Source organism: Carlito syrichta, unplaced genomic scaffold, assembly GCF_000164805.1.
Source record: "Carlito syrichta isolate Samal-C Ts95f unplaced genomic scaffold, Tarsius_syrichta-2.0.1 Scaffold316283, whole genome shotgun sequence".
NCBI lineage: Eukaryota > Metazoa > Chordata > Mammalia > Primates > Tarsiidae > Carlito > Carlito syrichta.
Window position 1 is genome coordinate 343,107 of NW_007260379.1, and position 22,573 is coordinate 365,679.

The following is a 22,573-nucleotide window of genomic DNA, read 5'->3' on the forward strand; positions in this document are numbered from 1 at the left end:
CTGCACTCCAGTCTGGGTGATGGAGTGAAACTCCAACTCAAAAAAAAAAAAAAAAGAAAAGAAAGATTAAGAAACTGAGGCTCCAGGAAGGGCAGTGACTTACCTGATCAAGGTCACACAGTTAGTTGGTAAGTGATAACTTGGAGGCTGTGTGATGCATTAAGGAAAACAGGACTTTGAATAACAAAACTGTGTTTGTGTCTTGACTGCCATACTAACTAGCTGTGTGATATTGGGTTACTTTAACTGCTCTGAGTTTGTTTCCTCAGTTGTCAAATAGGGATAGTACTATTAGGTTGTTAGAAAGACCAAATGACACAGTACTCTGCAATCTATAACGGCTTATACTATAAGAGGGCTTATTTTAAATCAAGGGTCAAGGTCAACAGATAAACTCAGGACATCAGAGTCGGGTATCCAGTACTCTTGACCCTATATCACAGTGCCTCTGCTCTGCTTGTTTCTCTGCTTGTTACCTTTTCCTATGTCAGTCCCTGTTCTCTTGCCAGCCCGGAAACTACCCTCTCCCTCCTCTCTCCTTTGAGGGCTGATTTACTGATTGCTAGTTGATAACAACCTCTCTAGAGAGAACTGTACTTCCAGTCTCTTGGGCCTTGTGACTGCCAGCCAGAGTTCCCTCCTTGCCTTCCTGCCTGGGCCAGCCCAGTGCTGGGCTTGTGGGGGAGAGTTCTCAGTCAAACTGTCACACCCACTCCCCTCCACTGTGTGAAACTGAAGATTACAGGCCCAGGAATTCTGCTTTGAAATGTTTTGAAATGACAGCTTCCTAGATAATCCAGTGGACAAAAGTATTGGGCACCTGCTCCTAAGGTTCTTTAAGTCTTACTTCATCCACGTAGTGCCTTTGTCACAGGCATTTTAATCTCCATTTCCTGGATAGGAAAACTGAGACCCAAAGAGGTTAAATGCCTCATGCATAGTTACAGTGAGTCAGCAGAGTTGGGAGCTAGAATTTACAGTCTGAGATTTCCAGTCGACTCTCCACTGGTCTGGAGGGCCTTTATTTTCTTCTCTGATTCACTATCTGAGGGTCTCTATCTGAATGTCTTGAGGCTAAACATGCACACGCTTGTTCATGCAAATAAAATGGAATTTTTTTTTTTTTTTTGAGTCAGAGTCCACAGCCACTGCAGACTCGACCTGCTGGGCTCAGGCGATCCTTCCACCTCAGCCTTCCAAGTATCTGGAACCACAGGTTCCAGAAACGACCATGCCCAGCTAATTTTTTGATTTATCGTAGGGATGAGATCTCGCCAAGTTGCCCAAGCTGGTCTTGAACCCCTGGGCTCAAGCAGTACTTTCGCCTCCATTTTCCAAAGTGCTGAGATTACAGGCGTGAGCCACCATGCCTGGTTATAAGATGGAAATATTTTTAATGTGAACCAGAGAGGCAAATTCTCAGAATGAAACCATTTCCCTCCCAGCTGATCCCAGGGGAAGCTGTAGCCTGGGAGGGAACTGGGTCCTTTGCAGCTCCCATACCACCAAAGTTCCTTTTCTACTTCGCAGTGGGGAGGATTCTCCTCCACCCCCATGTTTGCTTTTTGAGGCTTTTGAACAAGTGGTGAGAGGTCAGGCTTAGGGGTCAGGGTTCCCAGCCCAGTGTACAGCCTTGCAGTATACAAAATAAATGGGTCAGTGATGATAGTGCTTGGGTGGAGCCATGAATACTCAGGGATTTGGCTGTCTTAAACTGGACTGTCCCCTCCTAGGGAGCAAGGACCTGGTTGTGGGAGAGAGTCAAGGAAAGGAAGTCACATACTGACCAGCAAGAGTCCCCCATGGCCAAGAGGAAGTAGCTGATGAGAGGAGGACCCCTGCTATAGCAGTATAAATAATCACAGGGTTTCCGGAAGCTCTGTCCTGTTCCAGTACTCAAAAGAGCAGTTCCTTACCCCGAGGCCCTATGACCTGCAGAGGGGACCAGGGTGGTAGCTGGAATGCCTCCTTTTGTACTCACCCCACAGATAAATACAGCAGCCCATGTATTGGGCACTTCCTATGTGCCATGCCTCATGCCAAACACTTTCTACACACTGACTCATTTTACACTCTGAGCAATTCTAATGAAATAGGCAAGATTGGCCAGACACAGTGGCTCATGCCTATAATCCCAGTACTTTGGGAGGCCAAGGTGATAGGATTGCCTGAGCCTATGGGTTCGAGATCAGCCTGGGCAACTTGGCGAGACCTCATTTCTACAATAAATCAAAAAAGTTAGCCAGGCATGGTGGCGTGTGCCTGTAGTTCCAGCCACTTGGAAGGCTGAGGCAGAAGGATCGCCTGAGTCCAGCAGGTCAAGGTCTGCACTCCAGCCTAGGCGACAGAGTAAGACTCCAACTCAAAAAAAAAAAGAAAGAAAAAGGCAAGACTATCCCCATTTTACAGATGAGAAAATTGAGGCTCACGGTACTTAAATATATTGCCAAGACCATACATAACTAGTTGGTGGAGCTATAATTAGAATCCTTGCCAGTCTGACTCCAGCATCTGTGTTCTTAGTGGTAGTGTTTTCTACCCAAGAGATGGAAGCCCCTGAGCTTTTTCAGAGGCACATGCCATAGACTCAGAAAAGGGACAGAAGTTTGAGGGAGAAATCAAGTTTGTTTTGTTTTGTTTGAGTCAGGGTGTCACCCAGCTAGAGTGCAGTGGTACGATCATGGCTAACTACAGCCTCAAACTCCAGCATCCTGAGTAGCTGGTACTACAGGCATGCACCATCATGCCTGGCTAGTTTTTTTTATTTTTTGTAGAGACAAGGTCTCACTATGTTGCCTATGCTGATCTCGAATTCCTGAGTTCGAGTAGCCCTCCCACCTTGGCCTCCCAAGAGGTTCTGGGATTACAGGCATGAGCCACCATGCCCAGCCAAAATCAAGTATTTGTCTTGCTCTTCTGTTCATTCCTTCTGGCTGGGCTTGAGAGATCTATTCAACCCCACTAAGGGCATTAAGAGAAGATATTGACATCTGGGCGCCTCAGCCTCTATCTCATTCAGCATAACATAACCCAATTCCAATCCAAATATGGCCCAGCTACATCTCCAGTATTCCCCTGCATTGATTGCCAACCTGAATGTGTGTAGCCAGATAGGGTTTTCCATGCTTGCAAGAATGATGGGGTAAGCTCTCCCTCTTTTCCCCATGGGCAGAGTACCCTGTATTGGGATCAGGCAGCTATCTAAAGAATTTTGCTCCTTACTCACCAGGTTTCTTACTATGCCTTTGGTTTGCACTCAGTGGCCAAGATACCTGGTTTGGAGAAGTTGGAACATCAGTGTAGAGGGCAGGGTAGGCCCTGAGTTGGCAGAGGTTCTACCCATGGCTACATCCCAGAGTGACCTGGAACAGCCACCCTGTGCCAGAATCCCTCTTTGGTCTCCTGGTGGCAGGGAGCCATATTTAGTAGAGGATCTGGTAGATCCCTAAACTTATACACTGTCTTTCTACGTCTATATTACCTATAGAAAAATACAAGCTAATACTTACTGATTGGGCACTGTTCTAAATACTTTACGTGTGTTAACATAGATAACCTCACAGTAACCCAGAGGCAGGTTATCCCCATTTTACAGATAAGAAAACCGAGGCATACGAAAGGTTAAATAATTTGCCCAGAGTCATGCAGCTGGGAAATAGCAGAACCAGGATTTTGATCTCAGTCTGGCACCAGAGTTTATGTGCTTCCCACCACATCATACTGCATCTTTGCTTGGTCTCAAGGCCTTTCATTGTGCATCTATCTCTCTGATACCTGTCCTGATGGGATTTCAGGGATAGTGTCAGGTTATGGTAACAGGAGCGGGTTTCCCTCTGTGTGTTCCCATCCTTTCTTCCCAATAGGTAGAGGCCTCCCTAACCAAGTGTCCCTTTCATCTGTCCACAGGTCACTGCATTCAGAGGGTCCCAGAAGAGGGAGGAGGCGCTGCCTCCGCTTCAGCAACTGCACCCACGATGCAGAGCATCAAGTGTGTGGTGGTGGGTGATGGGGCCGTAGGCAAGACGTGCCTGCTCATCTGCTATACAACCAACGCTTTTCCCAAGGAGTACATCCCCACGGTGTTCGACAATTATAGCGCCCAGAGTGCAGTTGATGGGCGCACAGTGAACCTGAACCTGTGGGACACTGCGGGCCAGGAGGAGTATGATCGCCTCCGCACACTCTCCTACCCTCAGACCAACGTCTTTGTCATCTGTTTCTCCATTGCCAGTCCGCCCTCCTATGAGAACGTGCGGCACAAGTGGCATCCAGAGGTGTGCCACCACTGCCCCGACGTGCCCATCCTCCTGGTGGGCACCAAGAAGGACCTGAGAGCCCAGCCTGACACCCTACGACGCCTCAAGGAGCAGGGCCAGGCGCCCATCACACCGCAGCAGGGCCAGGCACTGGCCAAGCAGATCCACGCCGTGCGCTACCTCGAATGCTCGGCCCTACAGCAGGATGGTGTCAAGGAAGTGTTTGCTGAGGCTGTCCGGGCTGTGCTTAATCCCACGCCCATCAAGCGTGGGCGGTCCTGCGTCCTCTTGTGACCCTGGCACTCAGCTTGGAGGCTGCCCCTGCCCTTCCCCCACCAGTTGTGCCTTGGCGCCTTGTCTACCCCAGCTGTGCCTTAAGGACTAATTTTGGCACCCCTTTCCAAGGGGCTCCCTGAATGCCTTTTTCTCCGAGTACCTTTTTTCTTCATAAAGAGGCCTGCAGAGAAAGGGCATCCTTGAGGCCCTGCTCCACTCTGCTTGGGAACACCAGATATTCTCATGAGCTCACCCAAGCCAAGGATGGACCCCTCCCCAAGAGGCCTATCCAGTACCCCCTCCCTATTTTCTGCTACTGACCAGTTCATCCAGCTTTCCACAGTTGCTGCTGCCTATTGTGGTGCCTCCTCTTGGGTTAGAGGCTCTCAGCCATCTCTAACCTCTGCCCCTGCTGCTCTTGGAATTGTGCCCCTAAGATGTTCTCTCCCTTCCTCCAGGAAGGAGCCACAGAATCCTGAGAAGATGAATGTGCCCTAACCTGCTTCCATGTGCCCAGGCCTTATGCATCCGCTGACTGACTCAGCCCCTGTGCTGCTGGGGGCCTTTCCTACCCCATCAGCATCAATAAAACCTCCTGTCTCCAGAGGCCCCGGCTCCTCCCTGTGTGCTGGGCATTAGGGGGTGGGCATGGGCAAGGGCTCCCCAGAGACTGGGAGCCTTTTGTTTCCTCTAATAGGGGGCAGGAGACAATAGGCTTCATTGTGGTTCCTCCACCCCCCAATTTCCCTAACAAAGCTCTGGGCTGCCTTGGAGGGACAAGTCTTGCTCTGGGGCCCAGTCACAGATGCTACAGTATACTAGAAGACAAAGCTTGAGGAAGGACTGATCTAGGGCTCAGAAAGAAAGTGGTTGAGAGCCATCAGCCTAAAGGCAAATACTCTCAAAATCATGCATCTGAGAGCTGTACCCTTACACCCCTACGGGTACAAATCTTTACCAAGAGCTGGTGTTGGGACCCAGGCTTCTGCCTCAACTAAAGACTTCCAGGTATCCCAGTTTCCAGGCCTGGAGTAGCTCAGTCACTCCCACTCACCAAAATGGAGGCTTCAGAGACTAGACCTAAGGGACGGGGTGCCACTTGGAATCATACCCTCCCATGGACTTATTCCCTCCATCCTGGAGTCATTCCTCACTAATTTCTTATCAAACAAGGAGATGAGTCCAAGACTAGTGTGCCTAGCTCAGACTGTTGGCAAAAAAAAAAAAAAAAGAAAAAAATTTATTTTCCTTTAAAATAAAATGTACAACCAAAGAGCTCAGAATCTGCAGCAGTAGGGAAGACAGAGGGATACCAGGGAACCCATTTAGGGGAAGGGATCTGTGCCTCTGACCCCTCCACCCTACACCTTTGCAAAAGAGGGGTCCATACACCAGGAATTTCAGAAGAGAAGGGAAGTACATGCTGTGCTGGTGCTTGTATTCTGGAACAGTTTATCCTTTTAGGTGCAGAACACCACCTCCATCAGATGCCAGACCACAGACTGGCAGAGCCCTTGGTAATCATACAGCACACCCATCCGCCATCATAACTTGGATACACTGAGGCTCATAAGGAAGGGCACACACCCAATCAAAGGTGAAGTCAAGACTAGAACACCTGAGCAAGCTTAGGAGGGGACTGTGGCCACAGGCCTGGATGTGACAGTAGATCATTAGATACATTAGTCATGTGAATAACTCTGTGGAGAGAAGTGGCTGTGGTTGTCAGGCAGCAGCCACTGTTCAGTGGTTCCTAACCTAAGCGAAAGGTGGCTACGTAAAGGCCAAGAACTGGATGGTGGTTATGAACCTCAGGACTTTTTTAGCACCAAACAGCGGAGCTCTCCTGCCAACTCAACTTCTTGGGGCTTCTTGGGTAATGGTGGTATTGGTTGAGGGCCCCTGCATCTGTATGAGGTGTGGGGAGCAGAAGCCAGCAGCACTGGGGTCAGCCTTGGCCTATGCCCTTCCTTCTTACCCCTCCCCTATCTTCAGTAGGGCCCAGAGAGGACAGGGGGTGGGGAAGGCCAGAGTGGTTTCATGTTTCTTGTTTCTGGGCAGTGGGCTGCCTCCTCCCGAGCAGGAGAGAAGAGTTCAGAATCGCTTTTCCTCAGGCTGAGAGGTTATGAGCAGCTCCTTGTTTCCGAAGTCCCACCAGGCCGTCATGTGGAACGCCATGTTGGTAAGGACAACAGTGTACTCCAGGATGGCAAAGATGGTGTACACTGTTGTGAGGACACGAGGATCAGGGCATGGTGAACTTCCTACCCCCTCCCAGGGCCTCATGGTATACCACACCACTAGTCCACCACAGGGAACACAATGGCTGCCAGTCCCCAAGACCCATCATCAGAAATATCACAACTGCCCCATCATCACCTATGACCACCTGAGATCCCGTTGGCCTCACCTCCAGCCTCACAATACATGTTGTGCCGAAAGTAAACAGCCAGCGCTGAGAAGAAGGAGACGAAGTTGATGATGAAGAGCCTCTGTTTCCAGCTGTAGGACTTGCGATCCTAGAGAACAGGCTGTCTGATCACCCTGCAGCTTGTTGGGTATGCGTGGCCAGCCTTCCCTCTTAGCCCCAGCTCCAAGGACTGAGCCTTACCTCCCTGGGCTCCCACTAGTGGTCATGGAAGGGAGCACAGGCCAGGGCAACAGGAATGATGAACATGTTCATATCCCTGCATTTGGGGGAGTGCTAAGGCCAGGGAGCTATGGTATCTCTGGCCGTCCCACTTACATGGAGTCACCAACTCTACACCTCCAGATAACAGGAATAAGAAAGGTGTGTATGTGGGTGGGGCATCCAAACTATTACAGACCACAGTCCCCTAACACTTCCTAACCCAGGGCATCCTGGATGCTGGCCCTCATTCCACCACCACTTGGAGCCTCCACCTCCTATTCTCCAGTCTCCTGCACTATCCAAACACAGTCCTACATTCCGCCCAGTCACCCTCCGTTGGTCCCCAAGCCCCAACCCCAGCATCCCTCTGCCAGTTGCCATTAGAACTCCAGTTCCCACCTCACCATTACCCACATCGAGGACAGAAGCCCTTGGTTTTTTCCCGGGCTACCTGGAGCCCCACTAAGGGTAGACCGTACCTCCTGACTTACTGTGTGCTTCTTGGTTAGCCGCCAGAGAATGCAGGTGAGGAGCATGTGACCCAGGGATGAGGCGATGAACACAATGAAAGCATTTTCGTGGATGGCTAGAGGGAAAGAGGATTGGGAGCCACACTGCAGGGAGTACCCACACCTCTATGCAGGAAGGTGCGAGTGTGGGAGAGGGCAGGCCCGTCTCCTCCCCAACCCTTCCCCATGCCTCCCTCTGAACCCACTGAAGTCCTCAGAGGATGAGACGTAGGTGAGCACTAGCAGTGCCAGGTTCTCCACGACGTTGAGGCCGAAGTTGAGGCGGCAAAGCGGGCGGTAGCAGGGACACGGGGAGGCGCAGCTGAGGTAGTGGTTCCAGTAGGCAAAGGCCACCATGAAGCGAGGTGCTGAGTGCAGGCCGATGCAGAAACGCCACACATAGCGCTGGGGTACCTCCCCGCCGATGGCCGAGCTCACCGAGGGCAGGTAATTGGGCACCTAGAGAGTTGTGACTGTGTCTAGGCCTCTGTCTCTGCCAGGCCCACTCACCTGGAGAGCCTTCTCTCCATCTATCAAAATCACTCAGGTCCTCAAAAAGCTCTGCTTCAGCCCCTCCCCTTTCAGGAAGTCCTCCTTCAGGTGGGCCCTGACCACTCCTTGAACTCTCCTTTTAGGTCCTGGGCCCTGTGTGGTAGGTTCTCTTTCCCCAGCCAGCCCGGGATTTGTGCAGGGGCAGGAACATGACCTTGTCCTTGTGTATCTCCCCCATCCATCTTTCTCTATGCCTAGAATTCCTCATTCCTTAAGGAATTGAAGTCTCACTCATTAAGGCTGAGGAAGAAGAAGGAGATAAGACACAGGTGCAAGGACTTTCTCCATCTCCCTGCTTTGGGACCAGCACAAGTTTGGGCAGCGTGTAGATGGGTCCAGATGCTCTCCATGCCCATAACTCAGAGCGTGCCTACTGTAAGGCCCTGTGAAAGTTCCAGTCCAGGACCAGATTTAGTCCTGAGGACGGGGATGAGTCATGGGCCATCTGAGCTTCCTTGGGAGAGTGCTGGAGTCACTGCCCAGCAGACATATTCCTCTGACTGCTCCCAGCTGCACTTCTTCCTCTGAGTATATGTGCCAAGGTGGTAAAGGGTGCTGTGAGATCCTGCGGCAGCTGGGCTGGAAGGGTACCCCTACCTTGATCATGTTTAAGAAAGTGGGTGCTCCTAACCTGCCGTAGTATAAGAAAATGATCTTATTCTTGTATGTCTCCCCCATCCATCTTTCTCAGTGCCTGAATTCCTCATTCCTTAAGGCTGAGGAAGGCAGATTATACACAGCTGCAAGGACTGGTGTGTTCCATATGTGAGAAGTGAGAAGATAGGGGATGAGTGAACAGTAGTGTAGATGGGGGCAGAAAACTCAAGGATGGGAAGGCAATCTCATAGACTCCAGGGCCTAGAGCAGTGCTTCACAAATGTTAATGCATACAAGCGCTGGGCGTAGTGGCTCACACCTGTAGTCCAAGCACTTTGGGAGGCCGAGGCGAGAGTATTATCTGAGGTAGAAGGATCACCTGAGCCCAAGCAGGTTGAGGCTGTGGTGGCCGTGAGCGTACCATTGCACTCCAGCCTGGGCAACAGAGTGAGACTCCTACTCAAAATAATAATTTTTTTAAAATAATGCACATAAGTCACGGGGGACAAGGGGAGTGGTTGTATGAATGTGCAAGACTGGAACCTGAGAATCTGGTTTTTTTGTTTGTTTGTTTTTGAGTCAGGGTCTCATTCTATCGCCCAGTGCAGTGGCATGATCACAGCTAACTGCAGCCTCAACCTGCTGGGTTCAGGCAAGGCAACCCTCCCGCCTAAGCCTCCCAAGTATGCCTCACAATTTTTAAAATATTTTTTGTAGAGACGAGATCTCACTATGTTGCCCAGGCTGATCTCAAACTCCTGGGTTCAAACAATATTCCCACCTTGGTCTCCCAAAGTGCTGGGATTATAGGTGTGAGTCACTATGCCCGGCTCAGAATCTCCCTTTTTTAAAGATTCCAAGGCTATGGTAGCTGTCAGACCATTGCCCAAACTTTCTACGGACATGAACTTTTGTAGACCCTCAAAGAGGGCCAGGGCAATGGCAGAGCCCAGCAACCCAGCAAGGGAATGACCCTGATCTATTGAGGGACCAGTCTTCAGAGATGGAGTTCTGAAAGCTCCCTTCCTTTGTTCCAATGGAGATGCTGAATGGAGTCTCTGGCCTGCTGGGAAGGTAAGCAATGCTGGAGGTAGCTCACAGGGCAGGGGCAGGTCTGGAGCAGGACCAGCCAGGGGTTTCAGAGCCTCCATAAAAGAGGAGATGGATTTGCCTCAGCACTGTCAGAGAAAGCTAAACACAGAACTCTCAGAGAGTTCATGGTGTGTCATAGCTTGAGACACCAGACTCAGTTATGTACTCTGAGTAATCAGTGAAGAGGCAGCATGGAGGTTATGGAGCCGCACAAAGCTGGGTCTGCATCCCAGCTCTCCCTTTATTAGCTGGGTGACCTTGAGCAAGTCACTTCACCTCTCTGAGCTCTAATTTCCTCATTGGTAAAGCGAGTATAACACCACCTACCTCGCAGGGTGATTATGAATTCTAAGTACAATGTATGTGAAGCATCTGCAGTGTCTGGCATGCAGTGGGTACAAGAAGTGGTGGCTTTCAGAAGACAAAGTTCCCTGAAAAACCTGCAAAAGGGCTGTGATCTGCATGGCCATTGAGCATGGGAAGGCCTGCTTATGGGTGAGAGGCAAGAACCAGATCTTTGCCAGACACTTGTGAGACCTCCAAGGCTCCTTACTTGACTTTTCTGCTTTGCTGTTACCCTGAGTTCGGCTAGTGAGAGTTTCCCCTCCACTTCCTGGAATATTCATTCTAGAAACTACTCCCCAACCTCAGCTACTTTAAGCGAAACAGGACTGGCATCTAAAACTTGACTGAGAGCTCAAAGCATTCAAGGGCTCTGAGCTCTGACCACGTGGGAAACAGCTATCAGGTGGAGATGATAGAGTTTGGGGAGAAAGACAAAGTTAGCCAGTCTTCACAAGCTCCTCTCAGATTGGGGGGGTGGTATTCTAAGAGCAGGGACTGTCTCTTCCATCATGTACACACGTATACATGTGTACACACACACACAAAATCAGGTACATATACCCCCATCTCCATTCCCTGCACACCAGTTCCCCACTCACCAACTGTGCCAGCAACAAGCAACATTCAGGGGCTATCAGACACCAGGTACACAAGCTCACTCCAAACCTCCCCAAAAGCCCAGAGCTAAAGTACTGAGAGATGAGTAGGTAACCCCTTTCTGGTAGGGCAGCAGATCACATACTCATATGGTATAAATAAAGGGAGGGGTCCAAAAAATCTCCTGTTATGGCACCTCAGATTTCACTAGAGATTCATTTTTTTGGCTTCAGGTACAAGTCCCCCAAATTATAGATGACTTCTCCATCTACTTTACTGTCCCCTACCCTTGTGAACGAAATAAAATCTCCTGTTCCTGTCAATCCTACCTGCCATGCCTCGCTAAACTCCATCTCCTCCCCTCTATCTTCGTACTCCCCATCTTAACTTTCATCTCCCCAGTAGCATGAGCATGAGCCTCTTCACTTGGTCTCCCTACTCTTGCCCTGCTTTTAAATCTGTTCTCCATTCAGGAGCCAGAATGATCTTCTGAAGCATAAATCCGATCATGTCCCTTTCCTGCTTAATATCTTTCCAAAGCTCTCCATTGTCCTCTGGATAAAATATACAGTTGTCAGCCAGCATTCACGAAGATTCTAATTCACCCCTGGAACAACAATGCCCCATCCTTCAGGAAGAAATCCTTCCCCAACATCCAGCCTGGGTTAAGTGCCTCCTCTGAGCCCCACAGTCCCTATATTCCCTCTTATCACAGTAAATAGCACAGTGAGGAATCCCACCTCACTGTGTTGTAATTGTGTTTAAGGACTGACTCTAGCAGGAATGAGATGCTGAGGGCAAGTCCATATTCAATTCCATGCCCCGACACAGAATCTTTACCCCTGGGCCCTAGGAAAGGCCTAGTGGACTGATCTGGGACGCAAATGTTCATCCAAGTTTCTGGCTGGCAGAGGCCTGCGTGGACACAGGTTGTGGGGCCTGGGCTGCCAGTGGGAGAAAAAAATTTGAGACTCCCAAATCAAGGCTGAGGATCCTCCAGGACAGACACCCCTAGTCTAGGCTAAAGCGACCTGTTTCATCTCCCGTCTTCTGATCTCATTTTACCCCCTCAATCCTGGTGTCCTTTCCAATCTGGTCTTTCTTCAGCCTCCTTCTCTTTCTCATGATCTCTCCTGCCCAATCCAAATCTCTTCCCTTCCCTCACATCCCCCCACCCCATGCTCCTTTACACTTTCTAAAATCCTCTTCCAACTCTTAGAGGACTGTGAGTTTACTCTCTGAGTCTCTCTCCCCAAATTCTCCCTAACTCTGACTTGCCCCTCCTCCCATCCCTTTGTCCCTTTTCCCTCTCTCTGACCCTCCATCTTCTCTCCATTCTCTGATTCCACCCTTACTGCCATCTCTTGACCTGGTTCTGACCCAGGGGCTGGGGAGCCTGGCACTCACCCCACAGTCAGTGGCCACCGTGTACTCAAAGTGGAACACCAGGGACCAGATGATGCAGAAGAAGAAGCCGAACACGGGAAAAGTGATGACCCACCATACCATGGCTGTGAAGCGGAGCCGGAACACAGTTCCATCAGGGTCCAAGGGCTGGGAGGCTGCAGAGAACATCCTGTAGGGAGTGGCCCCAGCAGGGCAAGGGACACAACTTGGGGCCTGGTGAAATACCTGGACCTGGGAAAGTAAGCCAGCTTTTCCAGAGCTGGCTTCCAGAGTATAAGGAAGAACAGAAAGAGGATAAGGGAAAAAGGAAGATAGTACCAAGGAGGAGGAGCAGAGGGAGATGGGACAGGAGCAGCCAAGATAGGAAGGGTCAGCTCTTAGGAATCCTCTTGGCACACTGATACTCTCGGTCCAACCTGGAGAATAGCCTGGATGTGGGAGCGCTGATGGCCCACCTCATGTTCACGACCCTTATGGCTACCCAGGAGATGGATCAGCAGTAGAAAGGACATTAATCCCATCCCACAGAAGGGGAGACTGAGGCACAGACTAGGATTAAATCCAGGTCTCTTGCCATCTGACAATTTAAGGCTTTTAGGTTAAGGCTTCCCTCAGGCCACGTAACCTAAACAAAGGACCGTTGACTCATAATGGCTGAAGCCCTTCTACTGACCCTGCCTGACCACATTCCTGCTTCTCACTCAAGTTCAACTAGGAACAGTGAGAGCATCCTAGAACCTATTTTAATGGGGGTCACAGGCTGCCAACCATCCCGCCCCCAGGCTCTGAATGATCCAAACCTCAGGCCAGCAGAATCCTGTTCCCAAAATATTAGGGTCACTGTGAAGGCCCAACCCCTATCTCCTTCCCCTCTGAGGAGACCTAATGTTACCAAATCCAAGACTTGGGGGAATTTGAGGGTCATGAAAACCTCCACAGAGTTTGAGCCTGCTATCCTGGGCCAGACCCAAAAAGCCTCTGTCCAGATCAGACCCAGACCCAGGAGACTGAACTTCTTCCACTCCCTTCTCCCTCCTGCCAGATAACTCCCTCCCCGCAATTCCTACTGTCCCAGCCACCATGACCCACCCAGCTGGGGCAAGCTGGGAAAGACAGAGATGGCTTAGTATTAAAAGAACTAGGACCTTCCGGGTTCGGAGGCTTATCCTATAATCTCAGCACTTTGGGAGGCCGAGGCGAGTGGATTGCCTGAGCCTGCAGGTTTGAGACCAGCCCGGGCAACTTGGCAAGACCTCATCTCTACAATAAATAAAAAATTAGCTGGGCAGGCTAGCACGCGCCTACAACTCCAGCTACTTGGAAGGCTGAGATGGAAGGATTGCCTGAGTCCAGCAGGTCGATGCCGGGGTAGCCGTGAGCATGCCACTGCACACCAGCCTGAGCAATAGAATGAGACTCCAACTCAAAAAAAAAAAAAAAAAAAAAAAAGGTATTAGGACCAAATCTTCCCTTGGGACTCATACTTCCCTCCATAAGAAGACCCCAGTCCAGTTCAGTGTCAGGGATGGGGTTGGGTAAGGGGCTCACTAAGCAACACTCACACTGGGTGCTGAAGAATCCGGGGCTTGGGTTGAGGGCTGTAGCCAGACTGAGACTGTTCTAAGACCAGAGGGTTCCACCCCCAGGTTCTCAGGGCCTGCCCTCCCACCCACAGTACCCAATACTCCATGCCTGCCCAGGCACACAGCCTTCTCAGGATCAACAAAGACAAATCATAAGTTCCGGAACACTTTGCAAAGGCAAGAAGTGATAGTGACTAAGTTCAGCTCAGAGGCTTTCTTGTTAGTGATGGGAGTGGTGACCTTTCTGAAAGTTGTATCCAGGAACACAGGCAGGTTTCTAGAAAGGGAATGAAAGAAAGCAGAATGGGATCTCGCCCTTTTGTTGTTGGAGCAGGACCGAGTAGGTTTGTTGGGTCTTATGTAGAACTGGCTAATGCTATGATGATATAATCAGGACCTAAAAGAGATCTAGACAGGCCTGATTATGAGCTATCTGTGTCCAGCAGAAACAGCTAAAGGGAGGTCAAGCTACATCAATAGAGGTCTAAAGCCAGTAATAGGAATGAACAGTTCTGCTTTTGCCTGTACTGCCCAGGCTACCTGGAGTCCTATGTTCAGATCAAAGCACAGTATAGAGAGAATAGTGACCAACTGGATCAAGTTCAAGGACACAATCAGGGTAAGGAGGAGCCTGGAGACCATGTCCTGAAGGGACTGGAGCTATGCTACCTAAGAAGACAGACTCAGGGACCCCATTACTGCCTTCTTGTCCCTATAAGGTTGACCTGAAGTCAGGAGAAAACAGTAGCTTTATGGCTATCAAAGCAGAGCTAAGGACAATACAGATTCACCAGAAAGAAAGTATGTGCTCACTATAAGAAAGAGTTTGCTGCCGGGCACGGAGGCTCATGCCTGTAACCCCAGCACTTTGGGAGGCTGAAGTGAGAGAACTCTCCGAGCCCAAGGGTTCAACCCTAGCCTGGGCAACTTGGCAAGACCTCATCTCTACATAAATTTAAAAAATTAAGCCGGGCTCAGTGGCTCAGCCTGTAATCCCACGCTTTGGGAGGCTGAGGTGAGTGAATTGCCTGAGCCCGCAGGTTCGAGACCCACCTGGGCAACTTGGCAAGACCTTATCTCCACAATAATTTAAAAACTTAACCAGGCATGGTGGCACATGCCTGTAGTTTCAGTTACTTGGAAGGCTGAGGCGGAAGGACCATCTGAGCCCAGCAGGTTGTTGTGGCCGTGAGTATGCTACTGCACTCCAGCCTAGGCAACAGAGTGAGACTTCCACAGAAAGGAAGGAAGGAAAGAAAGAAACAAACAAAGGAAGAAAGAAAGAAAGGGTTTCCTAATTGTTAAATTAAAAAAAAAAAATTTAATTTGTTTTGAGTTGGAGTCTCACTCTGTCTCCCAGGCTGGCGTGCAATGGCATGCTCATGGCTAGCGTAGCCTCGACCTGCTGGGCTCAGACTATCCTTCTGCCTCAGTTTTCCAAATAGCTGGAACTGCAGGCGCATGCCATCACACCTGACTAATTTTTTTATTTATTGTAGAGATGAAGTCTCACCAAATTGCCCAGGCTGGTCTTCAACCCCTCGACTCAGGTAATCCTCTTGCCTGGCCTTCCAAAGTGCTGGGATTACAGGTTTGAGCCACTGCACCCAGCCCAATTGCTAGTTACTAAGCTTCCTTAAAATATAGTACCTGGGGAGGAAGGAAGTTCCCCATCACTGGGCATGTGCCAGCAGGGAAAAAGTCATCAATTATGGATGTGTTAGACTAGGTTGTTTCCTTTATGCCTAGGGTTGGCCATTTCTGGGATGCTCTGGCTGGGAAATTCAGTTCAAATATAACAATCCCCAGGTGGCTCCAACAGGGTAATTCCAGGGATTGGAGATAAAATACCCCCAGGATCAGTAGGTCTAGTACAGCTACAGAATATCCAGGTACCCCTCCAGCAACTATCTATGCTTTACATAATTTCCCAACTGGTATGCCAAGAATAGGTAATAGGTATACAAGGTATACTGAGGTTACTGACTCCATTAGCCCTTGGGGCCAGTCACTGCCTATGGGCAAAGCAAACAGCCTAGTTTGTTTAACTCATATGCCGTATATACAAATATTATAATTTTGTTTGGACCGTACCTTCCTTTACCCAGAGTACTAGGTTGGAGAGTTTTATTCCTTAATTAACAAATACTAGCTGGGTGCAGTGGCTCATACCTGTAATCTCAGCACTTTGGGAGGTAGAGGCGAGAGGAATGCCTGAGCCCAGGGGTTTGAGACCAGCCTGGGCAACTTGGCAAGACCTCATCTCTACAATAAATCAAAAAATTAGCTGTGCATGGTGGCATGTGCCTGTAGTTCCAGTTACTTGGAAGGCTGAGGCAGAAGAACTGCCTGAGCCCAGCAGGTTGAAGCTGCAGTAGCCATAAGGGTGCCACTGCACTCCAGCCTGGGTGACACAGTGAGACTCTGACTCAAAAAAAATAAATAAATAAACCATTGCCGGGCTCGGTGGCTCAGCCTGTAATCCCACGCCGCCTTGGGAGGCTGAGGTGAGTGGATTGCCTGAGACCACAGGTTCGAGACCCGCCTGGGCAACTTGGTGAGACCTCATGTCTACAATAAATCAAAATTAGCCGGGCGTGGTAGCACGTGCCTGTAGTTCCAGCTACTTGGAAGGCTGAGGCGGAAGGATCGCCGGAGCCCGGCAGGTCAAGGCTGCGGTGGCCGGGAGCAGCCACTGCACTCCAGTCTGGGTGACAGAGTGAGACTCCAACTCAAAAAAAACCAAAAAACAAAAAAAAACCCCAACAACAACAAATACTTTCTGACTCAGATGCAGTGCCTACCCTTAAGGAGATCCCCATCTGGTTGGGAGACAGACACAGCTGTGATATGATAGACTCTATGAGAAAAAACACACAGAATTGTGGTCATCCAGAGGACAGTGATTAAGTTTGCCCCAAGAAAGATAGAGAAGGCTTTTTGGAGGAGACACCTGGGCAGGATTTTGCAAGATGAACAGGAGTTGGCTAGGGTAATAGGAACATTATCCTGAGGTAAACACTAGGTCAGGAGAGGATGATCCTCCCCATCAGATCACCTAGTCACCTCCTTTTCTTCCAGTTCAGTTCCTTCTGATAGCTCTTAAGCCCAGATCTCACCAGACTGGGTGTTCAAAACGCAAGGCCCATGTCTACCTGCTGACAAATCAGGAGGGGAAACTTCAAGTCATATGAATAAAATAAATGGATCTCTACCCCAAACTCCCAGTCAGACCCCACTGCTAGTTCTCGCCCTTTCTCAGGAGCAGATGCTCTTTCTAGGAAGGGGCATCCAGATATCTGGAGGCCTTCAAAACTCTGAGGGAGCCCAAGGGTCCGCATCCAGGCCCCGCCTCTTCTCCACCTAGAGCCCCTTCATCTTCTGCCCTGCCTTCTTTCTCCTCCTTCTGCTCCTTAGTCTTCACACTCCCCATCATCCTTCCTCTACCTAGAGCTCTACACTAGCCCTGAGAAGGAGCAGGACAGGAATGATCGGCCCTGTTTGATTTTATTTTTTAGAGACAGGATCTCGATCTGTCACCCAGGCTGCAGCGCAGTGGTGTAATCATAGCTCACTGCAGCCTCAAACTCCTGGACACAAGCGATCTTCCCGCCTTGGCCCCCAAATGGTTGGGACTTCAGGCACATGCCACCACGTCTAGCTCATCAACCCTATTTTAGACATGGGGAAACCAAGGCTGAGTCTTTGTGTCTCAGGTAGTACAGAATCAGGAGATGATTAGTTGAAGATGATAGGGCAACCAAGATACCATCTTACCTCAAAAAAGAAAAAAAAAATCAGTAGATGAACTTTGAGAATAACAGAGGTCAACCCGTCTCACCCCATTTACTTCAATATCCTACACAACTCTCACAACTTTCTTTCTGGCCCAGCATCCATTATCTCTGTCCAGAAGATACATGGCCATCAACAGAACCTCAGAGGACATGAGACTACCTCAGAATACATACCCGTGCACATAATCACATCTCCATACAGACACACATATAGTCTCTCTCACACAAATACCCCACTCAAAGTCACTATATGCAGTCATGTCCCTCACAGTCACATGTACACACATATACAGAATCACATTTCCCACAGAGACATGCACAAGCCCACAGTGCTACACTAAGAGGCCCAAAATGCCGTCTAGTCCAATCCCGTTCTTTCCGTACTTCCCAGAAAACCCTGGAGCTCCAGAATCCACTCCTCTATGAAGTAAGCATTTGGTTCTGGGTTCGGGGTTGCCTACTTCAGAGACTCCAGCCCCTAGAATTCCACAGAAGGTGGAGGAAAACTAACCCTTGAGATATCAATTTGCAGGCATCCTCCCAACAGCCCCCGGTATGTTGACAGACCCCATTGGAGAGCTGGCTAGTCCTGTTAAAATAGACTTGGGGTCCACAGAAGATCCAGATGGGCCTGAATATAAAGTATTAGTGTCCCCCAAACCCTACCCCACAATGTGTGGCCGTTGTCTCCTTGAAGTGGAAGAGCAGGGACCAGAGGATGCAGAAGAGGAAGGCGACAAGTGGACAGCAGACCGTGACCAGGGCCACCAGGGTGAAGCGGAGCCGGACCAGGGTCCCATCCCGGTCCAGCGGCAGTGGGACCTGGTACATCTTGTCAGACCTGGGGATGGAGTGGCATGCTGTCAGGGCCCCACGCAGCGGGGCTGGGACTCAAGTGGTGAAGTCAATCCTTGTGCTCAGTCCTCAATTTAGCTGTGCTATGGGGTAGGGAGTCTGAGAAGGAAGTCACCTAAACTTGGACAACGCCTGCCCTGGATGAGGGAGATTGACTCAGAATCCCAAGACAATATTCAACCTCAACTTCAGAGGGAGGATAATGAACCAAATCTGTGCTGGGACAAAGCTTGAATGGATTAGGATACCTTCTCCTTACCCATCCGCCTGGCTTGACAGGCCTAGGACTACAGAAGCTAGTTTAACTAGTCTCTCCTTGTTTCAAGAACCAACCCTAAAGCCTACCAGTGGAAAGAATGGCCCGTATCCTCCCCCAGGCCTTTGAGCCTCAGGTCCAGCCTCCAGGGATCAGGGCCTCTCATCAGCTCTCATTGTTTCACCCACCGGCCCAGAGCCCTCCTGCACCTTCAGTCCCTTCCCAGGTTCTGTGTGTTCTGTGTCCCTGTACTGCAGTCCACAGCAGCAGGGACTTCATAGAAGCTGACAGAACCTGGGCCCCTTGCTTGTCCCCGCCAGCTGCCTCACGTGCCTGAGGGGTGAAAGGCTTTGCAGAATCAGGTCTGGTGCTAGCCTGGGCTTGCTGTTTGCTGGAGAGAGCTGCTTGGTCAGCTTCTGGAGATTTCCCAGTGCCAGGGGACTGTCCACCACCCTCCTGTGATGTCCCCCTCAGACAAGGGTATCTAAGGTCAGGAACTATAATAGCTAAGTATACCCCAACAATCCTAGCCAAGTCCCCCAAGTGTATAGAAGGGGAAGCTGAGGCAGGACTCTGTTCAGGGTCATGTAACAAATAGGTAGAAGAGCCAGCAGTAGGGAGGCATGGGGCCCACAAAGAGTTGTATGTTGCACCTCTGGCCATCCTTGACCCCATCCTCTCTGGGTCAGAGCTCTAGAAAGAAAGATCAAATTAGAACTGGAATATGGAAGGGAGAAGGGGTATCTGCCTATAGGAGGAAAAAAAGAAAAAAACAATTCCTCCATTGATGAGCCAGTTAGTCCTGTTCCCACTGTAAAGACAGAGAAACCAAGACACACACAGAGAAAGGCCCTTCCTCAAAGTCATATCCTGAGCCTGAGGGAAAGCCATACTGGAATTCTGGTTTCTTGTTGCCAAGCTAGGACTAGCTCCAGGTATATAAAGAACCTACCCTTTTGGGCTCATGGGCCTTGCCAAATCACATCCAATTCTTCCTGGCCCCTCTTAAGACTCTCTCTTCTAGTCCCACAGTCAGGAAGAACCTGACCTCAGTTAGGTTGGCATCCTGGCATTCCAGAAAAAGTCAGGTGGATACACCTCTGCATTCTCATCCATCTTCCTCTGCCAGCCTCTCTGCCAGGCGCAGTCAGACAGCCTGACCCAACTGTTCAAGTTCCTTTCTCCCTTTTGGAGGGAGCAGGTTTAAGGATCTCCCCAAGGAGTTGGAAGTGGCTCCGGTGAGCCTCCCAGATCAAATACATTCCCTGGATCATTCCTGAATGGACTGTAAGTCCCATAGGGCCCCAGATACAGGAAATGGGGGGGGGGACCATCTTCCACATCCAGCCCAAATCCAGACTCTGAGGTGGCAGCAGCACTAGCCTCCCTCCCAACATCCCTCCCCGAAGCCTGCAGCTCTAGATCCCGCAGGAACCACTGGGATTCCCAAACGGAAGTCCAGATCTTCAGGGATGAATAGGCACTGCCCAAAGCAGGGTGGTGAGAAGGTTCAAGGGACAGTCTGTTCCACTTCTTGGAGGTAGGCCTGGCCTTCCTTTTAGCTGTGTGACCTTGGGCAAGCTACTTAATCACTCTGGGCCTGTTTCTACAGTTGTGCAACATAGGGGATCACGTGGTTTAGGTTACTCCTACTCCACACCTCAGGGTGGAGCTATAGGGCAGTTGTTCAGTTCCCAGACAGCTCTAACTTCTTTACAGGTACTACCTAGCTGAAAGCGGCTTTCTTAGGAGTATCCCTGCCTCATCTCCAGTACGAACCCAATCCACAGTTACTGGGTGCCTTCGGAGTACTAGGCAGCGCTGGAGAGTCAATCTCTCTCTTAATTCTTACTATAATCCTGTGAGGTAGGTGCTATAGCCTGTATGTTTCTACTTTACAGATGAGGAAACTGAGGCTCAGGGAGCTTACAAACACTTCCTCAAGGTCACAGGCTAAAAACCGCCAGAGCTGGGATTCAAAACTAACCTATGAGGCTCCGGCTCCCCCCACCATCTGCTGCACCTGGGAGGAATCCTGACCAGGAGGCCCTGCGGAGTAAAGGGAGAGCTTAACCCCTGCACGAGTAGCCCCACGTAGGGGAGGGGAGAGGAGGGGCATCAGCTCGGCATGTCCGGGCAGCAGCGATTCCTAGGACACGGAGTGTGTGCGACAGGAGAGCAGGCACCAGGACTCCCTGAGCTTGGGGCCCGGCCCTGCAGAGGCCGGACTGCGTGGCCGAGCTCTCCCGAGTGGGGCAGCCCGGCGGTCCAGCACACCCACCCCCGTACTCACCCAAGCGGTAGTAGCGAGGATGCCGGCGGAACCCGCGGGGGAGCCCCGGCCGAGCCGGGGGGCTAGCTCCGGCGGGCTGGTGGGAGCGGGAACGACGGGGGCGGGGCTGGCGCGCTGGGGGCGGAACTTAGGGAGGAAACTGCACCCAGATCCTCTGCTGGCTCCTCCCCGCTTCTGGGGACCCCGACCCCTCGCTAGCCTTCTTCATCTGGTGTCTCATGAGGCCATGCTCTCCAGCCCTGGTCTGCCCCACTAATTCGGGCTGTGTGAGGACAGCTGGAAGAGCCCTGGACACCTGGGTTTAACCTGCTGGATAAGCCACCTTGTCACCTTACCTCTCTCAGCTGCGTTCCATCACCTGTTGAAAGAACATAAAATTAATTCAAGAGGGCCCGGTTTCCTCATTCCCTGACCCCAGTTTTTCCTATCCCCCACCCTCATTCTAATCGGATTAATCCAGCCTTGCCCTTCTGAAACATTAAGTCAGTTTCGTCCCAGTCTCGGCGCCCCTCCCCAAAACTTTGCTCGCCAGAGACGGTGAGGGACATTTCAGCAAAGGAAAGAGCACTTCTGCAGGCGAGAGCCGGTGAGGCCCATCCCAAAAACTCTGTCCTAGTGCTGTTCCCGCCTTTGGTCAGAAGAGGGCGCCCTGTCCTTTCACAGGGAGACGATCACCAGCCCCTAGTCTTGGGTCTCTCCCCGCAATGAGAATCTAGTCGATCCTCAGAAACCAGCTGCCCACCCTGGCCCTGACTGACCCATAAAGGAGGGACCCTTGGCACCCTTTGCAAAGGTGCATACCCCAACTAGGAAAGAAGCTGAGGAGACCAATAATCTCTCCTGCAGGCACACTGGGGGTTTGTCAGAGCACCTGAAGACAATGGAGGACCTCTGAAATAGAAACGGTTACCGTCACATTTTTTCCATTTAAATTCTCAGCCATAATTTTTTTTTTTTTTAGTTGGAGTCTCACTCCGTCGCACAGGCTGGAGTGCAGTGGCACGCTCACAGCTACCCCAGCGTCGACCTGCTGGGCTCTGGCGATACTTCTGCTTCAGCCTTCCAAGTAGCTGGAATTACAGGTGCGTGCTAACACGCCCGGCTAATTTTCTATTTATTGTAGAAATGAGGTCTCGCCAAGTTGCCCAAGCTGGTCTCGAACTCGCGGTCTCAGGCAATCCACTCACCTCGGCCTCCCAAAGTACTAGGATTACAGGCCGAGCCACTGAGCCCAGCCCTCAGTCATAATTAACATATTCTGAGCATCCACTATGTCCCAGGCACTCTCTTTTTTTTGTTCTTTTTTTTTTTCGTCAGGGTCTCACTCTGTCACCTAGGCTGCAATGCAGTGCACAATCACGGTTCACCATAACCTCAACCTCCTGGGCTCAGAAGATCCTTTGGCCTCAGCATTCCGAGTGGCTGGGACTACAGGCACACACTACCACACCCAGTTACCTTTTTATTTTTTGTAGATACAAGGTCTCCCTACATTGCCCAGGCTGATCTTGAACTTCTGGGCTCAA

At 50.6% G+C, this 22,573-nt stretch overlaps 2 protein-coding genes across 5 annotated transcripts in view; one reads left to right on the top strand and one right to left on the bottom strand.

The window, feature by feature from the left end:
* The window catches only part of RHOG (ras homolog family member G), a 9,973-nt gene extending 4,834 nt beyond the window's left edge, over positions 1-5,139 (top strand). Inside the window, exon 2 of the mRNA XM_008074056.2 lies at positions 3,907-5,139. Coding sequence (XP_008072247.1) covers positions 3,975-4,550 — 576 coding nt within the window. The 5' untranslated portion in view covers positions 3,907-3,974 and the 3' untranslated portion in view covers positions 4,551-5,139. The remainder of the gene's footprint in view (positions 1-3,906) is intronic.
* Positions 5,140-5,753: 614 nt separating this feature from the next.
* Positions 5,754-21,163, bottom strand: PGAP2 (post-GPI attachment to proteins 2). Of its 4 annotated transcripts, none has more exons than XM_008074052.1 (6): positions 21,048-21,163; positions 18,310-18,484; positions 7,880-8,132; positions 7,656-7,750; positions 6,943-7,051; positions 5,754-6,757 (listed from the first exon to the last, which is right to left on the bottom strand). In XM_008074052.1, the coding sequence occupies exons 2-6, from the start codon at positions 18,472-18,474 to the stop codon at positions 6,627-6,629; spliced, it is 753 nt and encodes a 250-aa protein (XP_008072243.1). In that variant the 5' UTR covers positions 18,475-18,484; positions 21,048-21,163; the 3' UTR covers positions 5,754-6,626. The 4 variants fall into 4 exon arrangements, with proteins under 4 accessions (XP_008072243.1, XP_008072241.1, XP_021562676.1 ...); XM_008074050.1 differs by having other exon boundaries at positions 7,644-7,750; XM_021707001.1 differs by lacking the exon at positions 21,048-21,163 and adding an exon at positions 12,264-12,468 and having other exon boundaries at positions 7,644-7,750; positions 18,305-18,484.
* Positions 21,164-22,573: the final 1,410 nt, after the last annotated feature.